Source organism: Pisolithus orientalis (assembly GCF_024613125.1).
Source record: "Pisolithus orientalis strain OTSU chromosome Unknown F5J12scaffold_13, whole genome shotgun sequence".
In the NCBI taxonomy this organism is placed as follows: domain Eukaryota; kingdom Fungi; phylum Basidiomycota; class Agaricomycetes; order Boletales; family Pisolithaceae; genus Pisolithus; species Pisolithus orientalis.
Window position 1 is genome coordinate 532273 of NW_026260794.1, and position 18947 is coordinate 551219.

The 18947-nt window shown below is 52.0% G+C and overlaps 5 protein-coding genes across 5 annotated transcripts; 4 read left to right on the plus strand and 1 right to left on the minus strand.

Moving 5' to 3' along the window:
* Positions 1–150: 150 nt before the first annotated feature.
* On the plus strand, positions 151–3995 carry F5J12DRAFT_912959 (uncharacterized protein; the record flags this gene model as incomplete). Its single annotated transcript, XM_051749079.1, has 4 exons — positions 151–213; positions 385–436; positions 500–2895; positions 2949–3995. The coding sequence occupies 4 exons, from the start codon at positions 151–153 to the stop codon at positions 3762–3764; spliced, it is 3327 nt and encodes a 1108-aa protein (XP_051600244.1). The 3' UTR covers positions 3765–3995.
* A 2187-nt stretch (positions 3996–6182) lies between these two features.
* Positions 6183–8665, plus strand: F5J12DRAFT_892529 (uncharacterized protein; the record flags this gene model as incomplete). The annotated part of the gene is made up of 3 exons (XM_051747581.1): positions 6183–6360; positions 6417–6467; positions 6531–8665. The coding sequence occupies 3 exons, from the start codon at positions 6183–6185 to the stop codon at positions 8663–8665; spliced, it is 2364 nt and encodes a 787-aa protein (XP_051600245.1).
* Positions 8666–8941: 276 nt separating this feature from the next.
* F5J12DRAFT_84908 (uncharacterized protein) lies at positions 8942–9539 on the plus strand. Its single transcript, XM_051746458.1, has one exon. The coding sequence runs from the start codon at positions 8997–8999 to the stop codon at positions 9411–9413; it is 417 nt and encodes a 138-aa protein (XP_051600246.1). The 5' UTR covers positions 8942–8996; the 3' UTR covers positions 9414–9539.
* A 715-nt stretch (positions 9540–10254) lies between these two features.
* On the plus strand, positions 10255–13440 carry F5J12DRAFT_892530 (uncharacterized protein; the record flags this gene model as incomplete). The annotated part of the gene is made up of 8 exons (XM_051747582.1): positions 10255–10456; positions 10512–10640; positions 10699–10847; positions 10906–11892; positions 11947–12117; positions 12174–12372; positions 12433–13127; positions 13186–13440. 8 exons carry the CDS (start codon positions 10255–10257, stop codon positions 13438–13440), a joined length of 2787 nt encoding a protein of 928 aa, XP_051600247.1.
* Positions 13441–14057: 617 nt separating this feature from the next.
* Positions 14058–18306, minus strand: F5J12DRAFT_938454 (uncharacterized protein; the record flags this gene model as incomplete). The annotated part of the gene is made up of 9 exons (XM_051749652.1): positions 14058–15935; positions 16055–16543; positions 16606–16691; positions 16748–17219; positions 17274–17563; positions 17622–17649; positions 17721–17956; positions 18025–18202; positions 18264–18306. 9 exons carry the CDS (start codon positions 18304–18306, stop codon positions 14530–14532), a joined length of 3228 nt encoding a protein of 1075 aa, XP_051600248.1. The 3' UTR covers positions 14058–14529.
* Positions 18307–18947: the final 641 nt, after the last annotated feature.

Below are 18947 nucleotides of genomic sequence, written 5' to 3' on the forward strand. Positions count from 1 at the left end.
ATGACGGTGAAGTAGATAAACCAAAGCACCCTCTTAAGTTCTGCGCCCTTACTTTCACTCGAAAAGTGACAGGTAAGTGTTACACTCGCAGCCTCTGCCTGACTGACGGTTGACTCGCATACCTGCAGTGCTTCTGTCTGAAACATAACAATGTCTCACGTTTTGTATTGGCCTGGTCGAAATCTCTTCCGCCCGCTTGGCAGTGCATCTGCCGTATGCCTCACTGAAAACTTACCCCTCGAATGCAAGGCAGACATCCTGTTGCTTGGCTGTGGGGATCCAAGGCATATTTTGTACACAATCCACGCTGACACTTCGACATCGGGTGGTTAGTATGATGTCGTATTGTTCCCCAGTGGACTTTGTGTCTGACTTTTGGAATAGAGTCCCCGCAAACTTGACGTAACCTGTTGTGACATCGAAGCTGCTGTCCTTGGTACGTGCTGACAAACGTTTCGAGCGTCCATACTAATTTATCACTGACGTCGTCGTTTTGCAGCGCGTAACGCGTTGCTCTTTACGCTCTTGGCCGATCATGATGGCACTGAAGACAGACAGAGCTGTATATGGAACATATTTTATCATTTGATGCTGGATGAAGGCTCTCTTTCACTGCTCACCGAACAATGCCGCAAGCTCGTCCCGCTCACGGAAAGTATGGATACGTGGAGACAGGGCCCTTACTCCCATTTCATCACGATGTGCAACTCGGATACTCTGTCCGAGATCGGCAGGTTCTGGAAGCTTTGGCTTGGAACATCCAATTTCAATGCGGGGCAAGCTAGACTCTTCAAGGAGAGATTTCAGGACGGTATCAAAACGGTCCGGGAGCTATTCGAAGATTGTAAAGTCATCGGGTCGATACGTTCAGCCGGCCCTCTGGCTCCTGTAGCGATTGGTGCCGCTGCGGAGCAGTTCAAACGTTTTTGGGCGACTGGCGTTACGGATGACGGATTGCGAAATGTGAAGCCAGCAAATCATGTCAATCCTACTTTCGCGTTCTCTGCTACATCTGGGGATGAGTTTTCCTTGCACTGCGTTACAGACCCCGTGTCGGGTTTCCACCTCGCAGAAACCTTACCATCTTGCGGTCTGGGATTCTGGGACGAAACACCGTCTGTGATCTTCAAAATTGTACAGGCTGCCCACCAGCAGTTCAGTAGGTGGTGCAAAGACGTTTTACACCGTATCCGGAACACAAGTGCCTCCTCAGCGCTTTTCGTGGTGCGAATGTACGCTGGAGATGCACTTGCGTTCTGTCAAACACTCCATTCCGCGAACGCTGCTGAACTTGCTGATCACTCACCAGTATTCACCGCTCCGTGGAAGCGAACAGTCGTGCAGCTCGACAATGCGTCATATGGCCCGAGCGCTCCGTCCCCCGCTCCAACTTCTTTCGACGTCATTGAGACGTCCAATATGCTGGATCATCTTGGGTTGCAAAACCTACTCATCGCTACTACTCCCCTGCTCTGTCACTCACCTTCGTCAACGCTTTATACGGAGGTTTTACTGCCGGTAGCCAATTCACCTGCGGAAGGTATCCTGGAACATGCGTGCAGTGATCTTTCTACCATCTCCTTACTGCTGGGTGTCACCCCTTCCACTTATGTCTCCCGATTCACTACACGTTCCAACTCCTCGGAAAAATTGCTGCTGGCCCTAAAAGGCCCCTTTGCAACTCAGTATCAGGATCGTCTTGCTTGGAAGCTCATCGGTTTCGGCCATAACACTAATTGCTCACAAAAAACTCTATTGTTTACCCCGAACCAGCTGACTGAAGCTTTGTTCGACATATACTTGAAGATGTTCTCGGATGAGGATCCTAGTAAACAGATGGAGGCCATGTCTCTTGGCGAGCCTTGGGCACTGCAGAAGTTGCGGTCCTTAAGCACTATCCACTATACGCGCCGCACGTTCGCCTTACTGCTCGCACACACCAAGACAAGAGTTCAGTGCGACTGGGACACGGTCATAGATGACCTAGGCGCTCGTGTTTTGCAAAATCGTACTCTTATCACCGGATCCAGCTTTTACCAGGAGATGGTTAGCCAGTTACATCTCGCAGGCTTCCGACCCTCTTGGTTGTCACCGACGGCAGTGCAAGAACTTCGCTTCAACGAGGACCCTCCTATTTTCAGGCAGTGGGGTACGGTTCCGGAAGTTGTAACAATCATTCTAGTGGTTCCGCGGCACGCTATCACCAAGGTGCAGTCTGACCTCTCAGACGCTGGTACCCCCTATTTGCAGTGCGAAACGTGGGCGGACTTCAGCCACAACGCTTTTGCATGTATCTCGGCATCGTTCGGTAAGCTCGAGGTTTCAGGCCAAGGCGAGAATAAGGTGGCAGTCGTCGTTGAGGATGGAGCTGGGATCAAAGGCACGTCGCCTTTGATCGTTTCCTTCCCCATTCTTTCTACCTGTCTCATGATTATGACGGGCGGAACGGTCTGCCTAGCTGTTCGTCCTACCTTCGACACCATGCCGTTGTCACGGAAGTTAGGATTGGGAATGTGCCTCTTCAAGGCTTCATTAACGGACGAACGATTCGTCCACGTTCTAGCAAGGGCACCAACGACCAGCAATGACGCGACGACTGAGGTGCAGCCACTTGCGTCTCCTACATTATTAGACGCGACAGATGAGGGCTATTCGATCCATGTGGAGATGGACAAGTCCAATACACGGATCCAGACGCTTACCGCTCACATCGACATCGTTGATCCTGCAGAACAGGCTGCACTTGAAGGGGGTTACGCGATTACTGCAGTGCAATTGTCCCCAGATAAAGCCAAGTTGCAGGTTGGCGAGTACCAGCGGGTCGTTTCCTTCCCCCTCCCCGTTGACATAGCGGATGCTAAGCTCCGCGTAGCACGGAAATCCAAATACGTCGAGGTGAGTCGTATCGTCGGTACTTGCATGCTATTCGTGACCTAACATTAGAACAGGTTATTGCACCGATGGCACTGACGCTCGGCGTTAAGGAGGAACGTAATATAACTGGGAGTTTCAAGACGGCCTTTGATTCTGGTGTGCCAACGCTCTGGGGTATGCACCGTGTAAATTTGGACCGTTGTCCTTCCTTCAAGCTCTCCCAAAGTCAAAATGCATTCGATTGGTTCGGCGCGCACACCCTGCACATGTTTTCAGAGAGGGAACACACGTCGCGCGTCCAGAGGGCGTTGCTTGGACGCATACCAGACACCATTACAAGTTTGAAGGAAACCCTTCGGACCCTCTTCCATTTGGCCACCGGACTGGGAGGCGAGACTCATGCCGAGTTTGCACTGTGTAACCCTTCGAAGGGAGACCTGTACGCAATCATCCTCGTGACTGGTATCCGGCTCGACCTTGCCGCCCACACAGTTGTAGCTGATTCGTGGATCATACCAAAGTCAGACAAGCTTCAAGACAAGCTGAGGAGAGAGATACCATCCTTAGTTCTCATCAAGACAAATGACCACGGATCGGAAGCGTGGAGACATTTGCTTCCACTCTTGATCGAGCGGTGCCGCACTTGGAAGCATAAGGCAAGTTGCGAATACCTCGTTCATAACTCTATTCCGCTCTATCCGAATGCCGGATCGGATCCCAACAAAGTACCGTGGTGCTCTTGTGGGATGGGCGTCGGAGCGGAGGTGCTGCGGGGCCGCTACGGCAGCGTCGCGGCAAAATATGCGAACGAGGGCAGCAATCAGTCCTCTATTCACCGTGTCCTACTTGGAAGGCATTGGGATGAAACCTACGGGTGTCCCGCCGGTTGAACCAGCATTAGCAAGATGTGCGGCGTGTGGAAAAGGAGGTGTGCCGTTGTCCTGGTGTAGCAGGTGCAAGGCAATCAAGTACTGCTCGAAGGACTGTCAGGTGAAGCATTGGAAGATACACAAGAGGAGCTGCACGTCGACGTGAGAGCCCTATTAGCACTGTAATACTGTACTTTCTGTTGTGTTTTGGTTGTGTTTCCTAGGTTAGCGCGTGAGACCGAGAATGCACTGCACATGACATACGTCACTCAGTGGATTCCCACCAGCTGTTCGTTACCCACCTGATGTTGGCTGTGGAGATACACGGAACAAGCTAGCATTGTACCCAGTGCTCATCCACTGGGCCCAGCGAATTACATGTACGGCTTGGGGCCATCACAAATTTTTCTGCCATTGTTCTAATTTCTCTCCGGACCAATCATGAAAATGGAATCAGTCACCAGCGAGGGCATCCTTGCCCACGCCAACAACCCCGTTTGGAACCTCAAACTCTGGTACAGACTCATATCGCCAAGCCAGAAGTCAGGTAAACGCCCCTGCTATGCCTCCACCGGATCCCAAGACCATCGCAAGAACTCCCGGAGTACCTGACTGTATACCTCGCCAAGACATGGTGTAAGTAACCCGAATGCCAGAATTCCTATTTAGACCAGCAAGACTAATTAGACAGCGCGAAAGAACCCATCTGAGCTAAAGATGCGGGGTATGGAACAGGCAATCTTGGATGTCGGTATGAAGAACGAAGCGGCTCCAGTGCAACACTACATGAAGGTCAATGCATATAACGCAACAGTGAGTCGCAGAGCTCACCAGTAGCCCAACGGTTGATGGACGTCTGGGAATGGGAGATCAGGATGTTGTGGTCTACGAGAAGCACTGCGTTTAGTCGCCCATATCCTACCTTGTGTGGGCAGTGGATTTCTGCGTATTCGATAGATCCAGCTTCTCGATCAGCTCCCTTCATTTGGGAGGACCCTATGATCAACACAATGATGGTACCGCTGAATCCACGCTGCCAGGTTGTACGTAGCTCTCAGTAACTGTCATGTAAGTCACAAGACCTTCTCATCGCCGGGCGCTGAAGTGCTGAACACACGGGGTTGTAAGTACTCACGCTCAACTGGCACGGAAGCTTTCCTGCGCTGGACTGAGATACTCCTAACACAGTTGGGGCGCGTCTCGGTTAGAATGAACAAGAAGCGTGCAGATGGTTCCACTTCACATCTATCCTCTGCGTCGTCCAAGCCGGAGCTCTGCTTGTTCTCATCCTGTTGTTTACCTTCGTATGGTTGTGCGGTGACTTTAGGGTTCGGGACTCGCCTTCTACAACCACCTGACTCGTCGATGGGGACTATATGACAGACAACCACACGGGAGGCCTAGGAGAATGAACAAGATCCAATCCTTCATGCGGACATCATCCTTCACGCACCAGGTTTGCCTCTGCGGGTGGGTTACAGTTAACTCTACCTATGTCAGGAGTGCAGGACCATATTCGACAATTTCGACGTCATGAACGGGCACCCCTTCGTGATGATTGACAACCTATCCCTCCGTGGGAGGCTGACGCCCGCTGGTCCATCGAGATAAAGTTCGGTCCCGTGATTTGCTGCAGGTCATCCCTATCTCACCAGAGAAGGTGCGTGAGCTGGCGCAAGTATTATAGAGGGCGTAACGGTAACCGAAGTCTGTTTCCTAATTTTGACCAGTGCACACAGCATTCTCCATTTCCCACTATCAGTGGACAACGAACGACTCACCGCAATGGTACTTGATAATGGGCCAGTGGTTGCTCAGGACGTAGCTCGTGGTTGCTAAGAGCTTGTACAAAAGGGGTGAACCTTGTGTGGCGGGCTTTCCAAACTTAGTTAACGAGGATCCTGGTCATGACCCCGCAGGGCGCAAAGCCTGAAGAAATGACTCAGCTCGCGAGTCCTGCCTAAACTCGCAAAATACCAAGAAACTCGGCATCCGCTGTTCACTGGTGTCAGAACATCATGGACTCTGGTGACGCCCTCATTGACAGTGAGTTGGCGTTTTCCAGGGCAGCATAGGCGGGAAAGGTATACCAGAGAAGGAGAACATCCCCATAGGTCCGAAGATACGGTGCCAACGAAGGATTAAGGAAGGTACAATCGGTGCGCTCACGTTATCATAGGCAGCCTGTCAGGAAAATATTTGCGCGTGGTATCACAAGGAGAAGAGACGAAGATACGGTAATGAAGAACGGAGGAGGCTATGTATATAGAAAAGAGGTGGTGACGTCACGTTGACGGTGCAGTAGATAAACCAAAGCACCCTCTCCGGGTCTACGCTTTTCCTTTCACTCGAAAAGTAACAGGTAAGCACTACACTCGCAGCCTCCGCCTGACTGACGGTTGACTCGCGTACTTGCAGTGCTTCTGTCTGAAATATAACATGTCTCACGTTTTGTATTGGCCTGGTCGAAGTTTCTTCTACCCGCTTGGCAACACGTCTGCCGTATGCTTCACTGAAGATCTACCCCCCGAACGCAAGGCAGACGTCCTGTTGCTTGGCTGTGGAGATCCAAGGCACATTTTGTACACAGTGTACGCTGATGCTTTGGCGTTGGGTGGTTAGTATGATATCGTATTGTTCCCCAGTGGACTTTGCGTCTGACTTTTAGAATAGAGCCCCGCAAACTTGATGTCACCTGTTGCGACATCGAAGCTGCTGTCCTTGGTACGTGCTGACAAACGGTTAGAGCGTTAATGTTAACTTATCACCGACGTGGTCGTTTTGTAGCGCGCAACACTCTACTCTTTACGCTCTTGGCCGATCATGACGGGACTGAAGACAAGCAGACATGTATATGGAACATATTTTATCATTTGATGCTGGACGAAGGCTCCCTTTCACTGCTCACCGAACAATGCTGTAAGCTCGCCCCCCTTGCGGAAAGTATGGATTCGTGGAGACAGGGCCCTTATTCCCATATCATCGCCATGTGTAACTCGGATACTCTGTCCGAGATCGGCAGGTTCTGGAAGCTTTGGCTGGGAACAGCCAATTTCAATGTCGAGCAAGCTAGACACTTCGAGGAGAGATTTCAGGACGGTATCAAGAGGGTTCGGAAGCCAATGGAAGACCGTGAAGTCATCGGGTCGATACGTTCAGCCGGCCCTCTAGCTCCTGTAGCGATGAGCGCCGCTGCGGAGCAGTTCAAACGTTTTTGGGCGACAGGTGTTACAGACGATGGAATGCGAAACGTGAAACCAGCAAATCGCGTCAACCCTACCTTCGGGTTCTCTACCACGTCCGGAGAGGAATTCTCCTTGCATTACGGTACAGACCCCCTCTTGGGTTTCCATCTTGCAGAATCTTTAGCGTCTTCCGGTCTGGAATTCCGTGACGAGGCGCCGTCTGTAGTCTTCGAAATTGTGCAGGCTGCGCGCCGACAATTCAGTGCCTGGTGCAAAGCCACTGCACACCGTGTTCAGAATACAGATGCCTCCTCAGCGCCCTTCGTGGTTCGAATGTACGCTGGAGATGCACTTGCGTTCTGTCGGGCCCTCCATTTTGTGAACAATCCCAATGAATTCACTATACATCCACCTGCATTCACTGCGCCGTGGAGGTCATCGGTCGTGCAGCTGGACATGGCTTCATACGGTCCGACCGCACTGCCCCGCGATCCGACTTCCTTCGACGTCATCGAGACATCCAACCTGCTGGATCATCTTGGGTTGCAAAACCTGTTCATTGTCACCACTCCCCTGCTCTGTCATTCGCCTTCGTCAACGCTTTATACAGAGGCTCTACTTTCTGCAGCTGATTCGCCTGCGGACGGTATTCTGGAACACGTCTGTGGTGACCTTTCTACCATCTCGTTACTATTAGGCGTCATCCCTTCTACCTATGTTTCCCGATTCACCACACGTTCCAACTCCTCCGAAACGCTGCTACTGGCCATTAGAGCCCCCTTTGCAGGTCAGTATCAGGATCGTCTTGCCTGGAAGCTTATCGGCTTCGGCCATAACACCAATTGGTCACAAAAAACTCTTTCGTTTACCCCGAACCAGCTGACCGAAGCTTTGTTCGACATATACTTGAAGATGCTCTCAAATGAAGATCTCGGTAAACAGACGGAAGCCGTATCTCTTGACGAGCCTCAGGCACTGCAGAAGTTGCGATATTCAAGCATTATCCACTATACGCGTAGCACTTTTGCCTTATTGCTCACACACATCAGGAAAAGGGTCCAGTGCGACTGGGACACAGTCATAGATGACCTAGGCGCACTGGTTCTGCAGAACCATACTCTTACCACCGGATCCAATTTTTACCAGGAGATGGTTAGCCAGTTACATCTCGCGGGCTTCCGACCTTCTTGGTTGTCACCGACGGCAGTGCAAGAACTTCGCTTCAACGAGGACCCTCCTATTTTCAGGCGATGGGGCACGGTTCCGGAAGTTGTAATAATCATTCTAGTGGTTCCGCGGCACGCTATCACCAAGGTGCAGTCTGACCTCTCAGACGCTGGTACCCCCTATTTGCAGTGCGAAACGTGGGCGAACTTCAGCCACAACGCTTTTGCATGTATCTCGGCATCGTTCGGTAAGCTCGAGGTTTCAGGCCAAGGCGAGAATAAGGTGGCGGTTGTCGTTGAAGATAGAGCTGGGATCGAGGGCACGTCGCCTTTGATTATTTCCTTCCCCATTCCTTTCTACCTGTCTCATGATTATGACGGGCGGAACGGTCTGCCTAGCCGTTCGTCCTACCCTCAAAACTTTACCGTTGTCACAGAAGTTAGGATTGGGAATGTGCCTCTTCAAGGCTTCATTAACGGACGAACGATTCGTCCACGTTCTAGCAAGGGCACCGACCTAGCAACGACACGACGAATGAGGTCCGGCCACTTGTGTCTCCCACATTATTAGACGCGACAGATCAGGGCTATTCGATCCATGTGGAGATGGACAAGTCGAATACACGGATCCAGACGCTCACCTGCCCACGTTGACATCGTAAATTCTGCAGAACAGGCTGCACTTGAAGGGGGTTACGCGATTACTGCAGGTACAATTGTCCCTAGATAAAGCCAAGTTGCAGGTTGGCGAGTACCAGCGGATCGTTTCCTTCCCTCTCCCCGTTGACATAACGGATGCTAAGCTCCTGCGTAGCACGGAAATCTAAATACGTCGAGGTGAGTTGTACCGTCAGCACTTGCATGGTATTCATGATCTAACATTAGAACAGGTTATTGCACCGATGGTACTAGCGCTCGACGTTAAGGGGGAACGTAATATAACCGGGGGTTTCAGGACGACCTTTGATTCTGGTGTGCCAACGCTCTGGGGTATGCACCGTGTAAATTTGGACCGTTGTCCTTCCTTCAAGCTCTCCCAAAGTCAAAATGCATTCGATTGGTTCGGCGCGCACACACTGCACATGTTTTCAGAGAGGGAACACACGTCGCGCGTCCAGAGGGCGTTGCTTGGACGCATACCAGACACCATTACAAGTTTGAAGGAAACCCTTCGAACCCTTTTCTGTTTGGCCACCGGACTGGGAGGCGAGACTCATGCCGAGTTTGCACTGTGTAATCCCTTCGAAGGGAGACCTGTACGCAATCATCCTCGTGACTGGTATCCGGCTCGACCTTGCGGCCCACACAGTTGTAGCTGATTCGTGGATCATACCAAAGTCAGACAAGGTTCAAGACAAGCTGAGGAGAGGGAGAGAGATACCGTCCTTAGTTGCCATCAAAACAAATGCCGACGAATCGGAAGCGTGGAGACATTTGCTTCCACTCTTGATCGAGCGGTGCCGCACTTGGAAGCATAAGGCAAGTTGCGAATACCTCATTCATAAGCTCTATTCCGCTCTATCCGAATGCCGGATCGGATCCCAACAAAGTACCGTGGTGCTCTTGTGGGATGGGCGTCGGAGCGGAGGTGCTGCGGGGCCGCTACGGTAACGTCACCGCCGAATATGCGACGAGGGCAGCAATCAGTCCGTTATTCGCCGTGCCCTACTTGGAAGGCGTTAGAATGATGAAGCCTACGGATGTCCCGCCGATTGAACCAGCACTAGTAAGATGTGCGGCGTGTGGAAAAGGAGGTATGCCGTTGTCCAGGTGTAGGCAGGTGCAAGGCAATCAAATACTGCTCCAAGGACTGTCAAGTAACCCATTGGAAGATACACAAGAGGAGCTGCACGTCGACGTGAGAGCCCTATTAGTACTGTAATTGTATACATACTGTTCGTCGTGTTTTGGTCGTGTTACTGAAGTTAGCCGCGTGAGAATGACGAGTCGGACATGAGGTAGCAGCGTTGTCGAACCGGTATTCTGAGACACGACATACGTCAAAGGACCACCACCTGTACGTTACCCACCGAGTCTCTGTGGAGAGACACGGAACAAGCCAACATCGTATTCAGTGCTTACCCGCCGGGCTTGACGAACTACGTTTACGGGACATCACACACCTTTGCGCTGTTGTTCTAACTTTTCTCCGAACCAATTATGAAACGGAATCAGTCATCAGCGAGGGCATCCTCGCCCACGCCAACAACCCTGTCTGGAATCTCAAACTATCGCACAGACTCGTATCGCCCAATCAAAGATCAGGCAAATGTCCCCGCCGTGCCTCCACCTGATCCGAAGACCATCGCAAGGACCCACTACCTGGAAATCTCGCAGTACCTGACCGCATACCTCGCCAAGGGTCAGCCTCGCTTGGTTAGAAGGGCTCGTTTATTGTCTGATAATCCTCCCTACAGCACCGCCGAATTCGCGGTCTACCGCTCGCCAGAAGTTGACGCGGCTGACAAAACAGCAATTCCAGGAACTCTCGACAGATGTATATGATGAACTCATTCGGAGGCAGACTAATACTGCAAACAACGAAGGTATATTCAAGCTTGCAAACGGCGAGTGAACCACTTCATTCATCTCGTTATTTTGTAGTACCCTGTCTGCCCGCCCGAGAAGATTTCCATCCGAAGCGTAATCAGGCCCGGCAGAAACTCGCCACGCTTCCAACGGCGAGATTTGAGGATCTTTCCTCTGATGTTTTCTTTGAACTTTCAAGGCGGTACCCGGAGTTTAAAGAAGAGGTACGCCCCGATCATCCTTTTGCCATGCTCTAACCTCGTATTGTACGCTTATTGTTAGGGTGAGGGTGGTCTAGCAGCAGCGGGCTCACCACAGTCGACCTATGGCGAAATGCCTTCATCTGATTTTCACGCCTCGCCACGCTCTGATGCTGTCAACCTTCCGCCAAATTTGCGATCAGGGCGTCTGTCAGAAGACCGAGCGATGGACAGTGGTTATGGTAGCGGCACGCTCGGTAGGAAATCGTCTGAAGACGGATTCAACAGAAGTAGGCCAAGTGGTGATGAAGCGTCGGCCGGGCGTCGGAGTGAAGATTTGTACAGCAGATCCGCACATGGAGACGATCCGATCAACGCGTATGCAGCTCGCAGGAAACCCTCGCAGGATATGCGTGCGACCGCAGTAGCGAATGCAGCCGGTGCTAGAGTAGGTGCCGGTCCCGATTTTGGGCGACGCCCGAGTGCCACTGGCAGTCTACGTAGCGATTCATCAAGCACAACCAATGCCCAGAGTGCGACGGCCACCAGCGGGATGATCATCCCTAACAAAAGCACGATCGCCGAGGAGGATATCGAAGTCCCTTTCGGAAGGGAAATCAGGGACAGCTCTATTGCGACAATAGATGATCGGAGTCAGGAGATTGGAAAGGATGTCGATGCAGAAGCCGGAACGGATGGAGAGAACGATACTCCCTTGGTAGGGCTCAGCGGCTTGAGCGTCCGCTTGAGATCGCAGGGTGACTTCGATGATGATGGGGTCCGGAGCGGGGACGATTACTTCGAGAAGGTATCACTTGGCAGAACCTCTGTGACATCGGATCGCTCCACTAGCGGAGCTGGTTCCAGGGTCATGGGTGGTCGCACGAGTGTAGGGGGTGACGAGCCAGAGAGGTTGAGACATGAGTACGAATTCAAGATTGTAGGGATGCAAAACCGCATCGTGACACTCGAGCGCGATTTGGCGAACGCCGAGCAGCGGGAAGAACAGTTGCGAGAAAGTCAGCAGCGCATAAAGTTACTAGAGGAAGAAGTCGTTGGGTTTCGCAAGGTAAGTAATCTATCTATTCAGCCTCATTGGCAGCGGTCCTCATCTTGATACAAGCGCGCGGAAGAGCACTCGACAGCGACGAGAGTATTGCAGGCGGAGCTGGACGAACTTCGTGAACTTCGGGCAAGGGAGGAAGAGCGCACCCAAGACGATCAAGCAGAGTTGCGAAACCTCCGCGATCGGTGCAAGCGTCTCGAGGAAGAGTACCAGGGAGGTTCGGGACAAGTATGTCTTTTTCACGTGCTCCGCGTCTATCTACGTACAACTGATCGTATCTGTAGGTTGACAATGAATTGATAGAACAGTTACGTTCTGATATGGAAAGCCTCATGGCCGAGTTAATGGATCTGGGACGTCGTAATGACGAGCTCATGGCTGGGAAGGAGGCTGACCTTGCACTTATCCGGGACCTTGATAGTCAGTTAAAGGAGTACAAACGCCGTTACGAGCAGGCCAAGACGGAGCTAAGGAGTGTGAAAGGTCAGATGGTTTATTACTGCGGGGTGTAACATTGTACTGATTCGTCTCGATACACCAAAGCTACGTCTCAGTTGTTTACGCAGACTCCTAGGATGGACGACCAACTTCCGGTGGCCCAAGATGGAGGCTTGCTTGACATTCATGTCACGGCGTTCATATCATCTATCGACAGCCTTCTTGCGGCGGCAAGATCGAATGCACCCACCAGAGTCCTCACGCCTATGAAGGCCGTGGTGACAAGCACATCCGCTATCATCGACGATGTGCGGGCATACGAATCTCGGCCTATGAGGGAGGACATCGACGTTAATAGCCTACGTTCCCTGCGCGAACGAGTGGAAGTCACATTGTCCAATCTCGTTGCAGTTTCCAAAACTCATGCCACCAGCTCGGGAATGTCGCCGGTCAGTCTTTTGGATGCCGCCGCAAGCCACGTCTCCGTCACCGTCACAGAGATTGCCAGAATGATTTTTATTCGCAAGGCTACACGTATTGAGCAGGACCTCCCCGCGCCACCACCTCAAGCCCAGTCTGTAACACCATCCTTCGCTACTATACCTGCTGCTCCTCCTCTTCGCTCGTTAGAAGAGTTGCGAACTTCCAACCATGACCGCATGTCGTCAAGCGGTAGCTCCAAAAACGGAGATTCCCCGCCTCCCCTACCTGACCGATCTGCTGGGCCCTTTGGGAGTGGCGGGATCGACATAAGCCCAGCACCGCCTGAGGGCGGAGAGGACGCCTGGTCCGAATTAAAGGTGTGCTCTATATCTTTCCGCATCCATAAAACTCCAGTGACACGAGCCGTTCACGCAGCCATACCTCGAAGCTCAAACTGGATCCATTGTATACGCCATACAGAGCGTTCTCTCAGGCGTCCGCAGCCCTAATCCATCACCCAGTCTCAGCGAGAACTTAACAGAAATTATTACCATCGTATCGAGCATCGTAGCTGTATGCAGTGACAACTTACCGCCGGCGTCGGCCCAACAAGGTGCCGAGATTTTGAAGGACCTCCGGGACCACGCTAAGACACTGGAAGGCGTTCAGCGGTTACCGGAGGTTCACTAAAGAGTCGAGGCAGATTATGGCAAAATCGAGCTTTGCGATCGCGAACGCGATGAAGGGGCTCATGAGGTTATAAGCTGGTTTGATCGATCGATATACATATCAGGTTGGTTTTCACTTGATCTGGTTTGGGACATTTGGGCAGCTATGCGCGCTGGCTCGCGCTCTTCTTACTACTGTATACCCCTACTTCGTGTTACCCTACTACACCATGTTACTCAGATCCCCGGCAAATGTAAACGGTAGGAATACAGTTATGATTTATACATTACATGGCTGTTATATAGCAAAGGTGTCCAATAAAGAAATGCCTAATGAGCAATCCAGCTCTACGATTCATTTGCTGTTATCGAACATGGTCACCGTTTCTTGTACGAGCTGTTCTTGATCAGTAGTTTCTTGGGGGTTGAGAAGCTCCCCGGCAGCACATAGGAGGGATCCTAGAGACTCCCAGAACTCGGACAGATCAGCACCTGGGAGGTTACTCCCTGCGATGAAAAGTGAGTGTATCGGTGGAACTGTCACTGGTGTTTAGCAGAGCCTTACCAAGTGCGGCAGAATTGAGCATTGTTTTCGTCACCGAGAGCTCCAAGCATTTCCGAGTCGGCGTCTGGGGCAGACGGCGGTAAAGACGAGGATATATCACCAAAAATCGCATCGGAGTCCGTAAACCACGTCCGCATCAGAATCCGTAAGCCATGCTGCATCGGAGTCCGTGAACCACGCTTGTGTCTTCGCTATCTGTGAACCAGGCAGCACCACCCTCCGTTTCCGTAAGCAGCGCGCTATCCGGGTCAGACTGACCAGGAGCTTCTCCAGTATTCGTTGTCGGACCTCGGTGCGGTCCTAAGCTCCCCCGATGTGGTAAAAGGTAGGGTGTCCGAGTCGGATAGCAGGCTATCGTGTCCAACGTGAAGTCGTTTCACAGGGCTTGAAAGCGGACTCGTAGGCGGAAGTGGGGAGGAAGGAGGTAGGGGGCTTGATGGCATGCGCGAGTCCTCGCTCTGTCCACCATCGTCATCGCACTCATCACTTCCGTCGACCGAAGGGATGCTTTGATGCTCGGGATTCCCCTCACCCTCAAGATGCTGCTCAGTGTTGATTCCCATCAGGAAGTTCACTGTTATGACCGTTAGCCTCACGCGAAGGTTGCGAAATCGCGTGCAGTCCAAGCGACCCCTCCTGCGGTTCCTTGTTCAACATCTCTTTCTGGGAAACATTTACTGGTTGTCGTGCCCAGCTTGGATCATTGGTTTTCCAGGCACCAGAAGACAAGCTGTTGAATGGAGTCGCACACAATGGCGAGTTCTGCGGTGCACCTGATAGAGTAGAAGATGACGTGGTTGTCCTTGTATTTTTCCGGGTGGGCGTCTTCAGAACCAGAGGTGGTCCAATAAATGTCCTCGCAGTGACCTGAATATTTGCTGTTTGAGCGTGGGAGGTGGGTGAGCCAGAGCTTGTTTGTATCGTTGGCTTATGAGAGGTAGAGCCTCCAAGATACTTGCACAAGCGCTTTCCCGGAGTGTGGTGAGGCGACCGATGGATCGGAGTGCGTGAGATCATCTGTGTGGCATCCCTACACGGTGTGTACAGAGCTGAACGGCGGTGGGCAGACGGTGATTTAGGGGTAAACGTGTATCGGGCCGTGGATGTAGGAGTGCTTGGAGTAAACAGCGACCCAGAAGGGGAAAACAGAGAACCTGCCCCAGTTCCAGGGGTGGACACGGCTTCTGCTGCCGACGGTGTCCGCAGTGGGCCCGACCCACTAGGTGGGGAAGAGGCTTGACCCGTCTTGTCGGAGTCCACCTTCCCGGAGCCATAGTGGGCATTCGTGAGCTTCCGTCGTGAAGGGGTACTAGGAAGAAGCACGGGACATGCTTTGGGAGATGATGAGGAGATGGGAATCACATCGGAAGCAAATACTGGGAGGGATGGTAGGTTCTCTTGTTTTGGCATACTCGACATAGGGCGAGCAAGATGAACATGTCCTTGCGCTGGGGAGCGACATGGGCCCTTACTAGCATCTTCGTCATCACTACCATCCGACGATTCTTTGGATGGTACCACTACTTTTCGCCTCCTAGTTGGGTAGACAGTGTGCAACCCCCCTTTACGCCTCCTTTCCTTTGCTTCTCGTCTGCGTTGTTCAGCTTCTTTTTCTTTCTTTTCTTCAGCAGCCTTTCGTCGTGCCAGTGCCTCCTCGGATAAACGTGGAAGGGTGGCAGTATTAGTACGAGCCCAAGCTGGAAGAATAAATTTTTTCAGAGGATTTTCGGCAATGGCAGTGGGTTTCTGTGTCGATGGCTCCGAACTGTCTAAAATGTGAAGTGGTGGAGCCGTAGCTGACGGGCCTGCATGCGTGGACGCCGAGTACTGCGAAGACGAAGAGCGTGGTTTGTAACCTGCGCGAGACAACTGTACTTTCCCAAGTGATATGTAGCGACAGGGAGAGGTCTCCGATTGCGTGGCCTGCGTAATGTCGGAACCTTGGCGCGCAGCTAAAGCCCAAATGAACAAATGTCAGTAACTAGTCAACTGGCGAAGCTGAGGAATGCTATATGTTGGTAGGCAGCAATCGCATACATGGGGTTGTTAAGAATGGTCCAGAGATGCCTACCTGACACTCTCCTGGTGCTCTCCCGTTTCTTTGATTTGTCTTGGCGACGAGCCTCCTGTTCAGCCATGAACTCTCCAAGGGTACGCTTACGCAAGACCGTTGACTTAATCGTCTGCGGACCAGGCTTGCTTACAGAAGTCGATATTCGTGAGCTTGCAGTCTGAGAAGACGGCGGTGAGGTTGCAGAAGTGGAGGGAGAATACTGCTGAGAGATCATGTCGCTTACGGACAGTGGGGATCGGCAGTTGGATAAAGTCGAAGTTCGACGAGAAGAGGATGGTTTGCGTATGGTGCTTAGCATCGAAGGGAGTCGCTCTGGTGGGGAAGAGTCTGCGAGTTTGATATTCCCGGGACCAATATCTCGCCCGGAACCGGAGATCCTGCGGCCAGCGTAGGGAGAAGTGCGGAGGTGCGCCATTGCAGAGGGAAGACGATCATTACTTTGATCAAGCCGCGAGCGCTTCCCAATTCGTGTCGAGGTGGGGGTTACTGGAACATGCGTCGGGGAACATGGCGGAGTTTTCTCTTCGTTCCACTTCAAAGGAGCACACCTGGAAGTTGGGGTCTCAGGTTCATGACCATAAGAACGACTGGAATCGCTTTCAGGGGTACGAATCGAGGAAGCCGGAGTTGTTTCCTGCGTAGACGGGGGTGTACTAGCAGGCATGGGGGATGGGGTCGCATCTTGCGAACCTGAGGGTGTCCGACGCAAGTAGATATTGTGTGTTCGGATAGGATTCCACCATTTCAGAGGCCGAATCACTAGCTCGTTTGCGGAACGCCGTGGGGTCTACGACAGATGAGTCGAGTATGATGATGTCAGAGTCCCCGTCGTCCGCCTCATTAATATCCTCTTTCTTCTCAGAGGAGCTTCGGGGAACGGCTGCGCTTGCAGTGGGAACAGAATTTAGGACCTGGGGATTAGTGGAAATGAATTGCGCGAGTGCCATTAGTAAAGTAGCATTCTGTGCTGGCGGGTTTGCGGTTGTCGAGTCCGGCGTGGGAGCGGTAGACGATAGAGCGGAAAACAAAGCCAAGAGGGCGCTTTGTCCATTATCCTGTCGCGGAGGTTGCTGTGATTGGGGTGCATGTTGAGTTTGAGGTGTGTGTTGGGGGACAGTGGGAGATAAATTGGCGTAGCTGTATGGTGTGGGTGGGTTGCGCACTAATGGTGCACAAATGAACGGAGGTCTTGTTGGCAGAGGTTGTGATCGCGGACCTCTCGTCTTCGTTTTCTTGTTGGGGTTCGAACCGAGAGAGGAAGAGACCAGTGGTTCTGTTTTCTCTCGGACATTTTCTGTCATCTGATGGTTGGCTATTCCAATAGATGGTACACTAGTCTCCCGTTTTGGCTTCGACCTGGATTTGGAAGACATTGAGCCTTCAGGACGCCCGGGGCCACGTCGAGGCGGACCTATGTACACCTCTGGAAAATCGGCAGATTTGCTGAATGTTTGAGGTTCTGCATGCTCTGGCTGAGGGACAGGTGCAGGTTGAAAGGACAACGAGCTAGGGGTATAGCTCATAAAGGAAGACACAGAGACTTGACCCCATGACTTCGAGTCACTTAGCATGGATTTCCGTACGCGCTTTGTCTGTCGATGGAAAGCACATCAGCGGACCTGCAATTGCCAGTCGTAGTGATTAGTACGTATTTACAACTCACCTCTCGTAAAGCGAAACACCACTTCAAGTGCTGCGGACCCCGGAAGGATGGTCCCCGTGACATGGATACATCCAGACTCCTCCGATTCAAGGGCACAGGACATGAGGCCCAAGGCGACTGCTACACCACGCGGCGAAGACCCACTTGCACATGCATTTGGGGGTGCGGGTTGGGCCTCAAGCGGATCAAGGACGTAGAGTGAAAAATCTCGTGAAGAGTCCTGTAGAAGTTCTGGGCTGAGAGATTAGAAGCGCCAGCCTAGGGTGAGATGATTGGTACGCTTCCATACTTCAAGGTAACATACCTGGAGTTGCATATGGCTGTGAGACAAGCTTTGAGAGGCGCCTGCGCGTACTGGGGTTGTGTTACATCGTGCCCTTCTGGTAGCTGTTGTGCATAAGCGCATCGGATTACCGGGACCGGCTCATGTATCTTTGCAAGGATATACTGTGGAGAGCTGTTAACAGTGTAGAGGACACGTACTGAGAAGAGGCCAGGGTGAGCAAGCACCTCTCATGTCAATCCCAGTCACTGAGTACTCACAGGAAAGTTTTTGAACAGGTTCACTACCAGTGGTCGCCGACATCGCCAACAGACTAATGGCGGTGGGCGGGCCTTCTGGGGAAATATCGAAGTAAATGGATGATCTACGCGTCCGACACGGGGCACGTGACCGCGCGGTCCACACAAATATTTTTCCACCCGCCAGCCTGACACCGCTAAGGAAACCATTTCAGCTCCCTGTTGTGTATCACAAAAAGAAACTCTGCATTCAGTGCGTAGTAGTGGTAGCTCAGATTTCTTAGAACTCATGTGGAGTTTGGTGCTGAAAGGCTCTTCTCTAACAATAGGGTTACTACATAAGCAGGCTGAAGTGAGAAAGAAAAGAAAAAGTAGCTGAGTGCTGATATAGCGAAAGTATATGTACGGTGTGGGCAAGCAGCATGCACATAGGGAACTGCAGCAACCGGCGACAACAGCATCATTACTGGCCTCATTCCTTGATATTCCTTGATATTCCATTGGCCTTGCTTTGGTTCACCTTTGTCACTGCTTTATATAAACGTTGTAAAGCTATGTAAAGCTATATCCATGTATAAGGCTGGACTTGATGAGTAGGGGAGACCCAGGAGGTGGTCGAACGTAATCAAAGTCTCGTTCGAAGTCATACGCCCTACCTCTGCTCCGTCTGTCAGCGTCTAAGCCCCTCTTTGATGACAGCTCAAA

What these genes read in the sequence shown, in the direction of transcription:
- F5J12DRAFT_84908 (XM_051746458.1), top strand. Translation starts at nt 8,997, where the DNA reads ATGGTACTAGCGCTCGACGTTAAGGGGGAACGTAATATAACCGGGGGT.